The sequence below is a fragment of the Panicum virgatum genome, chromosome 3N (genome assembly GCF_016808335.1).
Source record: "Panicum virgatum strain AP13 chromosome 3N, P.virgatum_v5, whole genome shotgun sequence".
Lineage (NCBI taxonomy): Eukaryota > Viridiplantae > Streptophyta > Magnoliopsida > Poales > Poaceae > Panicum > Panicum virgatum.
The window spans coordinates 36,271,765-36,288,523 of record NC_053147.1 but is presented as its reverse complement, the minus strand read 5'-3'; the positions used below and the strand labels follow the sequence as shown (position 1 = coordinate 36,288,523).

At 47.4% G+C, this 16,759-nt stretch overlaps 3 protein-coding genes across 4 annotated transcripts; 1 reads left to right on the top strand and 2 right to left on the bottom strand.

The window, feature by feature from the left end:
- On the bottom strand, positions 1–1,330 carry LOC120665860. 2 transcript variants are annotated; one of them, XM_039945551.1, is made up of 3 exons: positions 857–1,330; positions 672–793; positions 1–566 (listed from the first exon to the last, which is right to left on the bottom strand). In XM_039945551.1, exons 1-3 carry the CDS (start codon positions 969–971, stop codon positions 483–485), a joined length of 321 nt encoding a protein of 106 aa, XP_039801485.1. In that variant the 5' UTR covers positions 972–1,330; the 3' UTR covers positions 1–482. The 2 variants fall into 2 exon arrangements, with proteins under 2 accessions (XP_039801485.1, XP_039801486.1); XM_039945552.1 differs by having other exon boundaries at positions 1–563.
- A 704-nt stretch (positions 1,331–2,034) lies between these two features.
- LOC120665859 (telomerase reverse transcriptase-like) lies at positions 2,035–10,874 on the top strand. The gene is made up of 5 exons (XM_039945550.1): positions 2,035–2,217; positions 3,051–3,116; positions 3,194–3,373; positions 4,957–5,548; positions 10,639–10,874. Exons 1-4 carry the CDS (start codon positions 2,119–2,121, stop codon positions 5,365–5,367), a joined length of 756 nt encoding a protein of 251 aa, XP_039801484.1. The 5' UTR covers positions 2,035–2,118; the 3' UTR covers positions 5,368–5,548; positions 10,639–10,874.
- A 201-nt stretch (positions 10,875–11,075) lies between these two features.
- On the bottom strand, positions 11,076–11,861 carry LOC120667782 (keratin, type II cytoskeletal 2 epidermal-like). The gene is made up of 2 exons (XM_039947784.1): positions 11,796–11,861; positions 11,076–11,651 (listed from the first exon to the last, which is right to left on the bottom strand). Exons 1-2 carry the CDS (start codon positions 11,859–11,861, stop codon positions 11,076–11,078), a joined length of 642 nt encoding a protein of 213 aa, XP_039803718.1.
- Between the last annotated feature and the right edge of the window lie 4,898 nt (positions 11,862–16,759).

Here is a 16,759-nt window from a genome sequence, read left to right as displayed (position 1 = left end):
AGGTGCAAAGATCATATTATATTGGTTCGTGCTGTATGTAGAATAAAAGGAAATCACATCACAAAAGTGAGAATAGTTCTTTCTACTCACAGCATCAGCCCAAAAAACATGCACCAACCGGCCATGTTCATCCACAACGAAATCATAGAAAAAATCTGGATTGATTTTCTTCTTCCTCTCTAACTGTGCAACAAACATCTCGGCATCTGCATTTGTAATCTTTTTCCTAAGGTCACGATAGTAGTTTTGTAAGTCCCTCAAGGTGCATCCAACATTATCAAATCCTCCCTCGCTAACATTAAGTAGCCTATATCCCTGTGAGGTACCCATGCTTTCTTTGTGACAGTTGAAAAGGGTGTTTTTTGCACGTTCACTTACTGAACGATTTGATCTGAGCAAATGACGCTTATCTGGTGAGACAAGACCATGATTGTGCTCATCAACCATTGACTGTATAGTGTATCTATTATCAGCATCCAACTTCACATAGATGTATCATGTGCATATTCTTTGTAGAACTTCTCTGCAGCATGAATGTTCTCAAAAGGCATTCCAACATATGGCTTCTAGGTAGAAAAAGTATATAAACCAATTAGTGTTGTAAAGATCAATACGATAACACCTAAATTAGATCAAATACTCACTATTGATGCATTCTTTGGTGTACTCACTATTGATGCATTCTTTGGTGTACTGGGAGTTTCATCTGTCAATGATGGTGATTTTGGCGGTGTTGGAGCAGGCAGCAGCGACCAATCACAGTTCTCTTGGTCAAATGTCAGTGCTCCTACAACTGATTGCGTAGAAAATATAAGAAAAAAAAGCTTGCAAATCAAGAGATGGCGTTTCTTGTTACCTGGAGATTGCAGGTCGTCGATGAGCCCAACAGCGGCGGCGGCCTCTCCCGGCGGCGGCGGAGGCTGAACGGCCTCTCTCTGCTCTAGCGTGACACCGTCGATCTCCCAACCCATGGTGGCGGCGCAAGCGGGTAGGGCGGCGTCCGTGGCTCCGCTCGACGGGAATCGAAGACGAAGAGTCGCGAACCGGAATCGGCAGGACGGGCCCACTCGTCAACAGGAGAGACCCGGAGGGAGAACCCACCGCAACGGCAGAGGCAGCCCAGTAGCAGCCGCCCTGCGGGTCCCGCACGAGCGCCGGCGGCCGGGCGCGACTCCCCGCACCCTGGGAATTCAACCTCCGCCACAGCCGAACCCGACGCCGGCGGGAGAGGGAGATAGAGGGATGGGCGTGGGGGGACAGCTTCTGGGACCTCCTGAAGCCTTACGCGCGGCACGAGGGCGCGGGGTACCTCCGCGGCCGCCGCGTCGCCGTCGACTTCTGGGTCGTCTCCCACAGCACCGCCATCCAGGCGCGCTCGCCGGGGGCGAGGAAGCCGAGGAGTCCTCGGCGCGTCGCGAACCAGAGCAGAGCGATACCTGGGGGTACAGTTTAACGATTCGATATCATCGAGGGGTGTTTAGCAAGTATTCAACGAGAAGATTGCTGATGAGGTGGGGGGATTTAAGTGCAAAATAGCAGCGACCGGTGGATTGAGATCAGATGCTTCATATTCGCGGATTGCACCATTGCACAAGTAGGCCGGTTGCATAGGATATGTCTCCCTCACAGGCCAAGGTTGCGCCCCACTGCCGTCCTCGGTTGTCGCGTCGCTCTCTTGCCTTGGCGATGTTTGGTTGTGGTGTGAAAAAATTTTGATGAGAGAGAAATGATGTTTTGACCACTAATTAGGGGTAGTAAATAAAGTCTAATTACAAAATTACCTCTACAACTATGGTATTGTAGCAGTTGCTCTAGCTAATGAGGCCTTTGACCGTACGATTAGAGGATATTTGAGCACGGTTACTGTAGCATCACTGTGGCCAATCATGATGCGACTTGGCTCATTAGATTCGTCTCGAAAATTTACACCCATTCCTAAAAAGATTTTGCAAATAGATTTCATTTAGTACTGCATGCAGGCATTCGTTTTTTAGTGAAATTTTGACGTGATTGTTAGCCAAACATGGCCCTTGCGTGCGTTGTGCCCGCAGCGCGTGGTTTTCTTGTTATCTTTCTTGTTTCCGCTGCCTGTCTGAGGTTTACTGGTTCTCTGCCTGCATGTTGCTCGACGAGCAGCTCGTTCGGGAGACGATCAAGTCCATCATGGCGGACCGGGCATGTACAACGAAGAACGTCATCTGCACTGGTTGCCGTGAGGTATCAATGGCTTCTAGATTCTACAGAGTGGTTCTTGCCGTTCGATTAATATTTATGACTTCCATAACCTTGTGCATATGTTCAATCCATACACATGCAGTTCGATCTGAGTCGCATTATTTCACAACATTTTTTTGTGGGATCCTCTATATTCAGTATGTGCGGATCGAGTAATCTTAAGTTCTTAACTAGTGCCCCCCCCCCACACACACACACACAATGATCATGCAGGCGCATGTTCTTCATTTACAGTGCCTGATCAAAAGGCTGTGCTGTGATGCGCTGTGAAATCCAGTTTTTAGAGTTTTAGTCAAATACATTAAGCATCCTAGGAGCCACCTTTATACCAATTACCAATTCATATAAAAGAGTGCACCAAAGACAACCCATAAATCCTGACAAACCACTAAATGCCATAGGTAACTTACTGTTTGTAGGTTGAAAGTTGACGTGGAGCTCAGTATTGTTAGACTTGGATACAAACAAAATAAAAGTTTGGCACCAGGACTTCATTTAAGCTTGTCCAAGTGGGTTGTGGATATGTTAAGAAAGCCACAATTTATGTTTCATTAGGTTTGCTTTGTTTACATCTGATAATGCAAATGTCAGGAGACATTCTATCATTGTCTAAAATGAATGCCTCATTAGGTTGTTTGCATGCACATGGTAATGCTTTAGACAAATATAAACCAGTTCTTTCTTCAGTTTACTGTTATCTCTTAACCTATTCTCTGATGGATCGAATGACATGATTCTTTGACATGCCTATTTTTCTATCTTTTTCTCTATCCTTCATTTCTTCTATTTACAATTGAAATCCTTATTCATATCAGGTTGGCCAGACTGGATGTGTCAGTGAGCTTGTTTCTTCTTCGTCTGGGGATATTCTATTGCATAGGGTAAGTAACTCAGTATAAAAGTTTTATGATGAATAAAGTATTTAATGTGTTTTCTTGCCATTTATTGCTGTTTTCAGATTGGAGATCTACTCATGTGCTATATTCTCAGGCATTCGTCAATATTTTTGCCTGTCAAGAAGAGTACTTTTTTTCGAGTCAGTGGCCTCCCGCTTAATGTTCTTTTGCAAAAGTCAATATCCACGAGTACCATGGGAAAAAATCGACGACCCCAATCCACAAAACAAAGGTGTCCCTTGGTAAGAAATTATTAGTTTGTTTGGCACAGCTTTAGCTTCGCAATCCATGCATGATGATTTGGACATGTGTTTAATACAAAAATAATAATTGTTCAACCATGTACCTTCAATATGGCAGTTCCAAGAATCTGGACTAGGAATGACCAACTCAAAAATTCTTGGAGCTGGAGCTGTGCCAAATAGGCCCTGTGTTTATGTATTATAGTTTGAGACCTAAAGAAAGTGGCGGGATTAAGTTTAATAGAAGACAAATTTGACTACAAGACACTGTTTTGTGCTGTATTAGCTTCATGTCCATTTCGTACAGCTGACTATGCTTATTAGGATGTCATTATTTTTGAATTTTGACTCTTCCCATGCACGTTGTTTCCCTATCCACCGTGTAGGCATGTACAATGTTTTGGACAAAGTGTCAGGCTGCGAAAGCATCTGAGACAGCAACAGATTATACATACTAACATACAACCAGGGAGATGTATTAGAAAATGACAGCAAGTCAGCAACCTTCTGCGTTTGATTAGCAGCTTGTGCCCAAAAGATTCAGGATGGTTCCAGTTAGGAAGAGAATTAGAAAAGATGAGCCAAGTTTGTTATTGACTATGCAGATTTGCAAAAGTCAAAGTTGAAAAGCTATGCAAATTTGTAAAAGTTAAAATTGATAAGCTAAAGATAGTTTAGATAGTCTGTATGACATCATTTAATGCATCATTCCCTTTCAGCTTTTCTGTCTCTAAGTATTGCAAAACTGATTTAATTTTTAGCTGATAAGAATCCAATGTGGACATGTCTACCATAGTGCCATTTATTGTTGTAGCTGATCTAATTCACAAGTTAAAGTGGCCCTGAATTAATCACACAACAGTGTACCTTTATAAAATTTGACTTCAGAAAATAGTGTGAGCCTTGAGGTATATTTGTTGATTTTGAAGGATTGATTGGATACTGTAAGGTCCATTATAATATCGGGGCTTTGCTTGTCCTTCACTTCTTCAGCTGGGAATATTAGGCATTGTCAATAGAATTAATTTATAACATTGTTTGATTATGGAGTTGAATGGATATCTCATCCAAGAATCTGAGCCTTGTGTAATCATTTGATTTTCTTTCATGGAATAGAGCTTCTTCCATGAGCTAAGGATTTATAGGAGCTCATAACGTAATAATTATTGGTGAACGAGACCTTTCCACGTGCTCTATAAATGTGCATTTTTAACTATGGCTTTGGAACAAAATTTCCTTGTTCATGTTAGATATATGTAGCTATGTACTCTTCACCTGTATTTGCCCTCTCGTTGGAGGGGTTCTTCGCATATTGTACCCATGTACATCTGCCCCTTTGAGCTATGGAGACTGGAGTAGAGTTGAGCTGCACAATTCCAACAGTTCACAAGGTGCAAACTGTTGCTGAGCAATATAAATTCTACATCTTAGCAATGTTGTAGCACTTCCAAAATAAACCAATCAAGTTTTCTCTCAACAGCACCGGCTTTATTGTAGGATTCTAGTGTGTTCTATGTTTTTCTTGTCGATTCCTTCAAATGCTATTGTAACTTTTAGCTGATTTCTTGTATTTGTGGCCTCAGTTATATCTGTGCCATAACCCAGACATTGGCTGTGTCAACAATTCAAAAGCTGCATCCACTTCTCCAGACACTAGTACATGGAAATTTGATACTCTACAAAGCTCTGGAAGTTATGATACTGCAAAATTTACAGAGCTCAGTTGTTTAAGTGAAGGATGCAATCGTTCTGAATATCCTCTGACTAATGGATCAATAAAGTGTTCCAATTTAGATAATCAGAATCCTAGGAAAAGGAAAAGGCTGTACAGTTGGCAACGCCACAGCAAACAGAAGCAGATTTGTTCTGAGGACAGGTTGTCAACATGGAGTAAAAAAAATAACAGTGATCTCATGGTCCAAGATGTTTTATTGAAGAACTCGTGTGCTACAGTGGTTGATGAAGTGCACCCTTCGCAATTTGACAGTGGATAAAAATTCTTTAGCAATGGGCAGCGATGTAAATAGTTCACTTACTAAAGAACCATGTGGTGCATTGTTCTATGAAAAGCCACCAAGTTCCATGTTTGGTATTAGACATTCCAAGGGTCACAGTACATCAAGAATCCAATCTACATGCACACAAGTTGGACTTCCCAATTTCTTCCATATGACTGTCAGTAAATTCCCAATCTTGTTATAAATTATTGTTTCATCCAATAATTTTGATCTTTGAGATTGAGTATAATTTCTACAACTTTCTGGTTTATGTTTAGACAAATGAGCAATGACTATGTTTTTAATCAGAAATTCAGAAGTAATAGTTCCATGCATATTCAACCATCATCTGGGGGAAAACAAGAGTATGGAAGAACCAGGCCTATGTGTTGTGACTAACTCATCCAAAATGGGTCCCAAAAACATGTCTTGCTTGAATATTTTTCAGTATTAGTCATCCACAAATTGGGAATGTCTTATCCTATTTTTTCCTTGTTGGATCAGTTTACTTCTACCTTTTACCTGAGGATATGGCAACATTTTTGGAATCACTACATATTTGTTTCCTGTTCCTCTGTAGAAACTTCCCCCAGAAGAGGGTGGTGGCTATCTTTCTTAGAATCCACAAATAAATAATTGATGAAGCTCATTGTTTTGGTTCTTCAGTAGGCCCTGTGTGGCGGAACCACCCAAAACTACTTGGCCCGGGTGCACTGATCGTTGTTGCTAAGCAACTCTGACTCAAATTGGCACTCACCGGTAGTTCCTCGAGTGAAGCCTCGATAAAAGCCACGCTATTCCAGGATCAGCAGACAACACTCACGCGAAGGTGAGCCCAGAGATTACAACACAGAACATTTCATACATCTCAGAGTAATTGCAACGGAAAGGAAATTTATTACAAACCAGGTTCAGAATAGTAAAGTACTACAGAGTTCCATCTACTCAAATTATTCAAGTTTCATTGTTCAGCGGAAGCATTAAAGGATAACTAGCGAAATACATGACGCATCGATAAAGCCCGTACGAAAGCGTCACTCAGCGGGAGGGTGATCAGCACCAGCTGAAGGACCATCCCACTCAACAGACCAACCCGGAGGCAAGGTACACGGCCAAGTAAGACTCGCAAACAGATCCTCGAAGTTAGTACCTGAAAAACAGTGCCACAAGCAAGGTTGAGTATACTAATACTCAGCAAAACTGACCCGTCTCCGGATATATCATAGTCCGATAACTAGACATACAAGGCTTTTTGGTTGGTGGGGTTTGTTTTGCCGAAAATGCCGCTAAGTGTTGATCCTTACTTTCAGGTTTTACTTAGCCATATTCTAGTTGGATTAACCGTTCTAATTTGCAACTAACTCTACCCAAACATGGTAGAGCAACCATTTAATCAACCAGCAGTATTATCATCATCATGTTCCACTTGTTACTCTGTGTGACCGAAAACATTAAGCAATCTCATGCCGTGAGAGGCGGACGATTCTGAATCGGATTTCAACCTGGCCAGGGGAACCTAACACACACGTATGGGAACCAAGTCACCCACACAACTTTTCCCCTTTCTTTCCAGTCAGTGGATCCGGGGCACCCTCCCCGACTACAGAGCCCGACGTCTCTGCACCCATACGTCGCGACAAAAATATAAACCCTACTTCTACCAAGAGGGTGCAAAGGTCGTTCCACTCGCCGGTCCAATCAGGTACTTAAGCTTACCGATTACCATATTTCTTGGCATGTGGCTAGTACTTTCAAACGCTTAACGAAATGAGCCACACACCACGACCTTAACCATTTTTTACTACATCAGCGGGGTATCACAACTACACAACCCCGCCCATTGTCCTTATATTTCAGCAGGAATTAAAGTCAGTAAAATTCCTATTTGCTCGCGAGAGGCAAGAAACCCCTCGACTTGTACCGTACCTAATTAGCATGGCAACTAGTCGATATAAAGATCCGGGTATCAAACATAGGTACCTAGGAATCATGCATCTAAAGTTTTCGATCAATGCCTAGAAAACTTAAATGCAGAAATAAAACTATTACAATAAAAAATAAATAGATAGCTGAATAATAATTCGGAAAATAGTGGGATTATGCTCCGGGGCTTGCCTTCCTGGGCACTGTCAGGCAGAAAAACCTCTGGGGCTTGGCCTAGGCCTTGAGATAAGTTAGCACAATTCAAATTAACCTCCTGATCAACACGAGAGTCCGCAGGCACCAGTTCGTAGTCACCGCCCGCGAGATTAACCGTTTTTATATGCAATGCAAGATTATGAGTTATTCATGAATAACGATTTCTTTCCTTCACGATAAAGTTGTAGTTCAACAAAAGTTAATTTAGTGATGATCTCAATATTTCATTTCATGGGCAGTCATTTATAGAGTAGTAAACACAATTATGTTTCTTCATGAATGAGTGTGGGTTTGTTTTTCATTTTCAAATTTAAAACATAGCATGCTTTCATTATTTCATAATAACAAATCTACTCATGAGCTAGTGATGGAAAATTAAAGTAACACAGATCCAAAATTTAGCATCTATGGTATAAATTTCATCATCTAACCATAAAGCAATTACCATAACAAAACATATAAGTAGATTACTCTAGTTACTTCACCTTTTTGCACAAAACGTTTGACATAGGTTCTGGTGTTACAATTTTTACGGGAGCATCTACAAAGCATCTACTCAGTACTGAAATTTTTCCAGATTTTATTCACTTATACAGCAGAGGTGACAAAAAGAACAAAATTTAGCAAGCTTTTAACTAAGATAAATTCTACAGAGAGTTATACTAGGGATATGGTTCTCAAATTTTTACCAAAGCTTATTCATGAGCTGAACCTACTCCAGAAAAAATTATCAAGCTTTATACCCTCAATTTAAATTAGTTATGCAGTTAACTTAACATGAGTTAGCATAAATTTCTCAAAGTTCATTTGACCAGTACTGCATGAGAACTTTTTATTACAGACAGAACATACTCTAAACAAGAACATGTCCAAAAATCATGATCAGATATGGTGTAGTTTACTCAGAACAAAAATGGTAAAACTAGCCATGAGATGCTAAGCATGATTTTTAACTAAAGAAAAGCTCAGTAACTGCAGCTCAAAATTTTTAGGAAGGAACACAGAACTAAAATGAGACTTCAGAAATAAATATAGACTTTTCTAAGCATAAGAAATATATATGATGAATTAAGTTGATTAAACAAGCATAAATCATGGTATATAGTAAATGAACTCTAATAAATCTGAAATTTATGGATTAGCAGTGTTCAGTTGCACATGCATGTAGTAGAAATTCCAGAGCAAGTTCATGTATATATTTTCCAGTATTAAAACAAGAAAGCCAACAACAGATTAGAGAATCTTGATTGTTCCATATGATAAATGTTTTGGTTGGGTACCATCTTTTTACTGTGAGCTTAATATCCCATTAGTGATAAATTATTCAAAAATCAAGGTCATTTGTTGAGTAGAACTTCCTAAACATGCATAGGTCGATTTTCTTATTCTTTTTCCTAGATTAAATTTGGTAGAGTTTTTGCAGATTTGACTGTTACAAAAATTGTAGATCTTGTTACAAGGATTTCAGATCAGTTGAGTTTACATTTTTACGATTTTTCTGTGATTTGTTTTGCATTTTAGAAGTTCACTGCCATGCACTAGAATTCTTGCAAACACACCCTTGAACAAAAAACAAATTACAACCGGGCCCTTCGCCGGCCTTCTCCGTCGTTGCATCTTGCCGGTGGTGTTCTGCTAAGCAGGGCTTACCGGGGCTGCAACGGGGAGGCGCGTGGGAGAGAGGAGATCGAGGAACACCTACCCTTGTAGCCGTTCGGGTGGAAGAAGGTCGGAGGCGAGCTCGCCGGTGCTAATGGCGGGGGAGATGTTCGGTTCGCCGGCGTTGTAGGCGAAGGAGGGCGTGCACGAGCAACGCGAGAGCATGAGGATGCTCCTGGGGTAGCTCTCGTGCACGCTCTCCCTCTGGGCTGGCCGGTCCGCGGTGAGCCCGAGCTCGCCGGCGGCGGCGTAGAAGGGGAATGGCGTCGGGAAAGGGTTTGGGTTCGATTCCGCGCGCGTGGAGCTCAACTGGAAGGTGGAGAAGCTTCTGGGGTGGTTGGATGGAGCAATGCAGGGCTGTGGTGGCCGGTCCGTGCGAGCTAGATCTCGCCGGCCATGGCGGACGACGGGAGGAGGAAGAAGGAGGGGAAGCCGCGCGACGGCGGGGCTCTGGGGGTACTTATAGGCTAGAGAGCACCTGGGCGAGGGGAGTGGCGTCTGGGGGAGGCTGGTTTGGTCCGGGGCGACTCGACGGCGAGCGGGCGGAGCGAGCAGGCGCGCTGCGCATGGCGGGACGGCGTGGCAGCTCGGGAGGGCGTCTGGGACGCATGTTAGCGTAGGGAGGTGCCAAGGGGCAGGCCAGGTGGCACTGGAGGGGTTCCCCGGGTCCATTTGGCCGCGGACGCGCCGTGGACGAGGTCCACCAGCGGCGTACGGCGGGCGAAACAGAGCACCGGGAGGGGAGAGATGGAGGTGAGGGCATAACTGCGATTTCTAAAAATTCAGGGACCTCTCGGTAAACTAAAAATATCTCCTACTTAGAGGGCTCAAATGAAAAAGTGTTGAATACCAATTTTGCATAACTTTTCAAGATCTACAACGTTTGTGTTATGCAAATTTTCATTTGAAACTCACATTTTGAACTATTTGTAAATTTTCAAACTTGCACAAAAGGGCTTTGGTTTTCTTCTGTTTTTGATTGATTTTTGGCTGAAGTTCAATTGAGCACATGTCAATGGAAGTACCTCTCATGAGCCAACTAAATTTTTGTGCACGCATTTGAATTGAAATTTGAGTAGCTTTTCACTCCTTTTTCTTTCTCCTTTAATTTCTTTTATATACTTTGACTTTTATTTGACCTCTCCTCTTTGAATTAATTTCCCACATTTTTCTTTTAAATTTAAATGGGGTACAATGATCTGTATTTAAGTGTACTGACACCTGAGGTGTCACACCCTGGCCTGCTGGAAACAAGTCACCATTCAATCTTTTAGTGAATGTGCACAGTACTTCTGTAATTAATTCTTTTCACATTCTATTGCAGTTCCATATCAATTTTTTCAATGCATAGTCTTTACTTTGAGTATTCTGATAACTGAGAGCACCAGCGATCAAATATATGATATATCATTCATAATATCATGAGTTGGTTAAATGAATTAATGTTTGTGTTATATTTTTGACTTGCAGAGTGGTCCTATATGCTTTGATTGCTTAATACTGAATTCTTCCAAAAGTGTATCAGTAGATTCTTTGATATCAAGACATGCTGTCTTCTATGACAAAAGGACTTCCTATAACACCTTCCATGGCAATCGTATCCTTTTGCTATTTTCTACTGGCTTACACTTCTAGAGTGTGTTGTTATTGTCTCTCTGAAGGCAATCATTTGAATAGCTTTAAATGAAAAAAGCCCAAGTTACTTCTGTTGGTGTATATGTGAGCCCATGTATAGAGGCCCATCTAGAGGCTCATGTATAGGATCTATATATCCCACCCTTCTAGGGTTTGGAGGAATACAAGCCATTATTCTCTCCATCATGGTATCATTAGCCTAGGGTTTCCTTCTCTTCTTCCCAGCCGCAGCCGCCGCCGCCGCCATGGCCGGCCGTCGGCTGCCGGCACCCTCATCCTCCTCCCCTGCGCCGAGCGCCGCCTCTGCTTGGGCTGCCGCAGCTTGGCCCCAGATCAGGCCCGTCGCCGCCCTGCAGCCCGACGCCTCCACCGCCGCTGCAGCTGGCGCGGGCGCCGGGGCTGCGGGTGCAGGGGGAGCGGGCGGCACGGGACCCCTGCAGCCCGCCGCCGCCACCTGGGCCCGACCCGCGGGACCCCTGCAGGACGCCACTGCCGCTAGGGCCCGACCCCTGCCGACCCCTGCAGCCGATGCCGCCGCAGCAGCTGGCGCGAGTGCTGGGGCTTCCTCTGCTCCGGCCGTCTTCCCTGCTGGCGCCGCCACCTGGCCTCCTCTGGCCTAGCGCGCCCCGGCCGTCGCGCTGGCCGCCATCGCGCCTGCGCCGGACGCCGGGGCGGATGCTGCCACGGTGACTGCGCCCGTGCACCCGCCGCCCGTCCTGAAGCCGCCTGTGCCATCGCCCGTCGTGGAGCCGCCCGTGCAGGCCGCCGCCGCCGCCGCGGGCTCCGATCCGGCCACCCTGCGGGCCGCAGCACAGCTGTTGCAGGCCGCGGGCGCCGATCCGGCAGTCCTGTAGGCCGTAACGCAGCTCTGCCAGCCACGGGTGCTGCTCTAGGGGATACGGCCGCCGATCCCGCCACCGCTGCTGTCCACCGCGCCGCCATCACTGTGGCAAGCAGCCCGCCGCCGACGCCGTGCCCAATCCCGCGTGGACCGGGCTCGGGATGTCATCCGCGGATGCGCCGCTCTCCGCTGCCGCCCTCCGCGGGCAGCCGGCCATTGCCGCTCTCGCCGCGACCCTCCTCGCCGCCAAGTCGGAGGCTTCGGCGGCCCAGGAGCGGCTCCGCGTGGCTGCTCTCGCCTGGGAGCGCGAGCACACCACGGCCGATGCCTCCACTCTCCGGGTCGCCGAGGCAGAGCACTTCCACCGCGCCTCCTCCGGTCGGCCCGTCTTCCCCGAGCCCGGTGCCTCTTCCTCCTGCCAGGCCCCGCCCGCTAGATCTGGAGCCCGGTACGACTCGACCGACCCCATGGTCGCCCAGCTCCACGTCCAGGCCGCCGGCGTCCAGAACATCAGGGCCCTGGTCACCGTCCTCCTCGACCCGACGTCCTCTTCCTACGGACGCTGGCGGGACCAGGTCCTGCTCGCCCTCCGTCGCTACACCCTCGACGACCATGTCCTCGTTGACGCGCCGATCGAGGCGCAGGACGTGGCGTGGCTGTGCCTCGACAGCGTCGCCATGTCTTGGATCTTCGGGACTATCTCCCTAGATCTTCAGGACCTCGTCAGGACCCACGGCGGCACCGCGCGGCAGGCCTGGGTGGCGCTCGAGTGGCAGTTCCTCGGCAACGCCGAGTATCGTGCCCTCCAGCTCGACGCCACCTTCTGCACCTTCGTGCAGGGGGACCTCTCCGTTGGTGAGTACTGCCGGCAGATGAAGGGCATGGCCGATGCTCTTCACGACCTCGGGGATCCGGTGTCCGATCGGGTCTTGGTGTTCAATGTCCTGCGGGGCTTGAGCAGCACCTATGATCACCTGAAGAGCTGGATCGCCCGCTAGAGGCCCTTCCCCTCCTTCTTGCAGGTCCGGGACGACCTCGTCCTCGAGGAGATCACCAGGGGTCTCGTGCTCGGATCGCCCTCGTCCACCTCCATCGCGCTCGTAGCTGCTCCACCGGCTTCCTCCGCCGCCCCTGCCACCTCTCTCCTTGGTGCTGCTCCTGCTGGGCAGACCGGAGGTGGGGCGGGGGGGGGGCGTGGACGTCGTCGGCGGCGGGGGGATGTGGTGGTGGTGGCCCTGCTTCTGGGGGTACCGGTACCGGTGGGAGCCGTCGGGGCGCGCCGACTCCGCCGGCTCTGACTCCGACTCCCGCATCTGCCCCTGCCCCTGGAGGTACGCCCTAGCCATCCTTCAACAACCCATGGCCAGGGCGTATCTCGATGTGGCCGTTCCAGGGTCCGGGAGGGGGGCCTCGTCCTCAGCTCCAGCCGGCGGCCATGTTCACCGGTGCTGCTCCCCTCTCCGCGCCGTACTGGACCCCGCCCGCTCAGCCCAGCCAGCAGCCGACCTGGCCTGGGGGGTGGGACCAGGCCGCTCTGGCGCAGTCCTTCAGCACCATGGGACTGACGCCGCTGGTCAGCACCGAGTGGATCACCAATTCGGGTGCCTCGTTCCACACCACTCCTGATGCTAGTATCCTCTCTTCCGTCCGACCCCCACACCCCTATTGTCCTTCTTCTATCATGGTTGGTGATGGGTCTTGCCTTCCTGTCACCACTGTGGGTTCTGCTCCTCGTCTTCCTAATGTTCTTGTTGCTCCTCAAATGGTTCACAACCTTTTTTCCATTCGCCAGTTTACTGCTGACAACTCCTGTTCTATCGAATTTGACTCTTCTGGTATTACTGTGAAGGATTCAGCTTTCCGGCGTCCGCTCCTCAGATGTGATAGCCCGGGGCCCCTTTACACTCTTCGGCTTCCTGCTTCCGCTGCTCCGTCTTCGACTTCTTCTTTGTCTACTGCCTTTGCCGTGACACCTTCTTCCACCACCTAGCACCGCCGGCTTGGACACCCCGGCCACGACGTTTTGTCTTAGCTCAGCCGTAGTACTGATGTTCCATGTACTAGGGCTCCTGCTGAGCACCTCTGTCATGCGTGCTTGTTAGGTCATCATGTTAGACTTCCGTTTTCTTCTTCTTCTTCGTATGCTGCGCATGCTTTTGATCTTATTCACTGTGACCTGTGGACATCTCCTGTACTCAGCATGTCTGGCTACAAATATTACCTGGTCATTGTTGATGATTTTTCTCATGTCTGAGACCTTTCCCACCCTCCTCCACTTCTTTGCCTGGGTGTCCACTTAGTTCGGCCTCACTGTTAAGGCCGTCCAGTGTGATAATGGGCGGGAGTTCGATAACTCCACCTCCCGTTCCTTCTTCCTCTCTCGGGGTGTTCAGCTGTGTATGTGTAGGGTCGAGATGGCGGACTAGAGGGGGGTGAATAGTCCTTTCTAAAACTAATTACGCCGGCTAACCGAAACTTATGCGGAATTGAAACTATTTGCTTAGCCAAGACTTCACCCCTCTAACTATGACTCTAAGGCACCTCCAAAAAGATCCTACACAAAGCAAATGGAGTGCCAAGCTAGTAAGAGCTCTCCTAACAATTCTAATGCCAAGTCACACAAGCCTAAGCACTAGTACTTCACAAACCGGGGGAGCTCCTACACAATTCTAATGAGCAAAAGCACAAAGCCAAACCTAAGCTCACTAGATGCTCAAGGACAAGGATACACAATCCAAACCCAAGAGCTCAACTTGCTTAGCTACACAATCTAAGCAAGAGCAACTAATTAAGCTACACAAGCTAACTAGTTACACTAGGATCTCTACTTCTAGCTACACAAGCAAGAAGATGATTAGCAAGCTACACAAGCTAACTAATTACTAGAGAGCAACTACACAAGCACAAGATATATATGAAAATAAATACAACGCTTGTGATTTGGAGAATGCAAACCACCGAGAAGAGTAGACAAGATTGACACGGTGATTTTTATCCCGAGGTTCACTTGGTTGCCACCAAGCTAATCCCCGTTGAGACAAGCTCCAAGGTTGCCGCCGATCCTCTTGCTAGTGGTGACTCTCAAGTCACACTCTCCCACGTGGAGTGCTCACACCGAGCTCTAGCACATGATCCGGCCGGACCACTTGTTGCTCTTCACGTCTCGCTCAACTAGAGTTACTCTTCGCGGCTCCCGCAGGGTGAGCACAATACCCCTCATAATCTCTTCTCCGGAGCACCGCACAATCTTCTTGCGGGCTTCAACGGAGCCTCTTGCCACCAAGCCGTCTAGGAGGTGGCAACCTCCAAGAGTAACAAGCACACCGGTTTGCAACACGATCACCTAGTGCCACTCGATGCAATCTCTCAAAGCAATCGCACTAGAATCGCTCTCTCACTCGATCGGATGATTACTATCAAGTTAGAGTGAGTAGAGGGCTCTCAAGCACTCTCACACATGGACACCAAGTCCCCAAGGTGCTCTACAATCTCAAATGGCCGGCCACACCCTCTATTTATAGAGGGAGGCCCCAAACTAGCCGTTACACTCAAATCCCGTGAAAACTGAGTTTTCGCGGACTGTCCGCCTCACAAAATACGGACCGTCCGCCATTCAAAACCAACGGCTAGAACTGCAATGATTATGTGTCAGAGTCGACCGTTAGAGCCCTGGGCGGACTGTCCGCGCCCCTGGGGCGGACTGTCCGCGGTTCAAAACTTCAAACCAACCGATTTGCAAACGTCTCTGACTAAATCTGGAAATGACCGGCGGACTGTCCGCACCCCAGGGGCGGACTGTCCGCAGTTCAAAACGTGAGCACACACAGAAACCGCAGTGTTTCTATCCCAGAATTTTCAGTAGGAGGCGGACTGTCCGCCCCCAAGGACCGGACGGTCCGCAGTTCATTTTGGATACCCAAGACAGAACAACCAAGTTTCTGCGCCCGTTTCAGCTTTTAAAGGCGGACCGTCCGCCCCCATGGACCGGACAGTCCGCAGTTCAATTTGGACCACCAACAGAGCTAAAAACGGTTCTGTTCCAGCACATCCGAGATAATGGCGGACCGTCCGCCCCCCAAGGGCGGACCGTCCGCAGGTCTATTTCCAGCAGAAATGTACCTCGGTAAAACGGCCATAACTCTGAGCTCCGATGTCCAAATTAGGTGATTTTGGACTCTATGGAAAGCTAATTCAGAGGGCTACACAACCCAACTAAATACTTGATCCAAAACACAATGGATCAAAGCAGTATTCCACTCCAAGAGACCACCTAATTTCCGGAGAAAACCGAAAAACCTTTCTTGCTTCCCAAAGTTGATCAACATCAACTCCAACTCTTTCTCCTTTGCAAATGTGCCAACACCACCATGTGAACAACACCATGTGCATGTGTGTTAGCATTTCACAATCATTTTCAAAGGATTTTCACTTTATCTCACCACGCCACTCGATCCTAGCAACATCGCAATGTTAGATCACTCAAGTGGCACTAGATGACCGATATGCAAACAAGTTTGCCCCTCTTGATAGTACGGCCATCTATCCTAAATCCGGTCATGCACTTCTTTACACAACTTTTGACCGGTGAAATGAAATGCCCTACAAGTCATACCTTTGCCTTGCGCATTCCATTTCAACTTCCCAAATGTTGATGCCACACAAGCACCAAACTCCATCAAGCCTTTTGATCATCTTCATGAGTCAAAACTTGGCTTGATCTTCCTTGAATGATATGATCCACTCCATATCATTACATGACCTCTTTGGTCCATCGATCTTGACCTTGCTCGCTCTTCACCGTTGCCTTGGTCCATCGGCGCCAAATCTTGCCCAAGCTTCACCGCCTCGCGGTCCCTCGCTTCAAAGCCTTGACTTGCCCTTCTCCATTGCAACCGGTCCATCAAGCCAAGCCTTGTCTTGATCTTCTCCACTTTGGTCACATAACTCCATGTCATGTCTCATATGCAATGAGCTCCTCGATCACACTATATGAGCATAGCATCAACCTTTACCCATTTCTCCTCCATGGCACACGTTGCTCATACTAGTGTCTTTGTGTGGACTAATCTCCTGTGTATCTCAACATAAACACTTATTAGTCCACCTAAGTTGTCA

Coding starts and splice junctions, on each gene's coding strand:
- LOC120665860 (XM_039945551.1), bottom strand. CDS start 971: ATGGGTTGGGAGATCGACGGTGTCACGCTAGAGCAGAGAGAGGCCGTT. Junction 794..856: donor CGACGACCTGCAATCTCCAG/GTAACAAGAAAC, acceptor CTACGCAATCAG/TTGTAGGAGCACTGACATTT. Junction 567..671: donor CACCAAAGAATGCATCAATA/GTGAGTACACCA, acceptor TTTTCTACCTAG/AAGCCATATGTTGGAATGCC.
- LOC120665859 (XM_039945550.1), top strand. CDS start 2,119: ATGTTGCTCGACGAGCAGCTCGTTCGGGAGACGATCAAGTCCATCATG. Junction 3,117..3,193: donor GGGATATTCTATTGCATAGG/GTAAGTAACTCA, acceptor TGCTGTTTTCAG/ATTGGAGATCTACTCATGTG. Junction 3,374..4,956: donor CAAAACAAAGGTGTCCCTTG/GTAAGAAATTAT, acceptor TTGTGGCCTCAG/TTATATCTGTGCCATAACCC.
- LOC120667782 (XM_039947784.1), bottom strand. CDS start 11,861: ATGGCCGGCTGCCCGCGGAGGGCGGCAGCGGAGAGCGGCGCATCCGCG. Junction 11,652..11,795: donor CGGATGACATCCCGAGCCCG/GTCCACGCGGGA, acceptor TACGGCCTACAG/GACTGCCGGATCGGCGCCCG.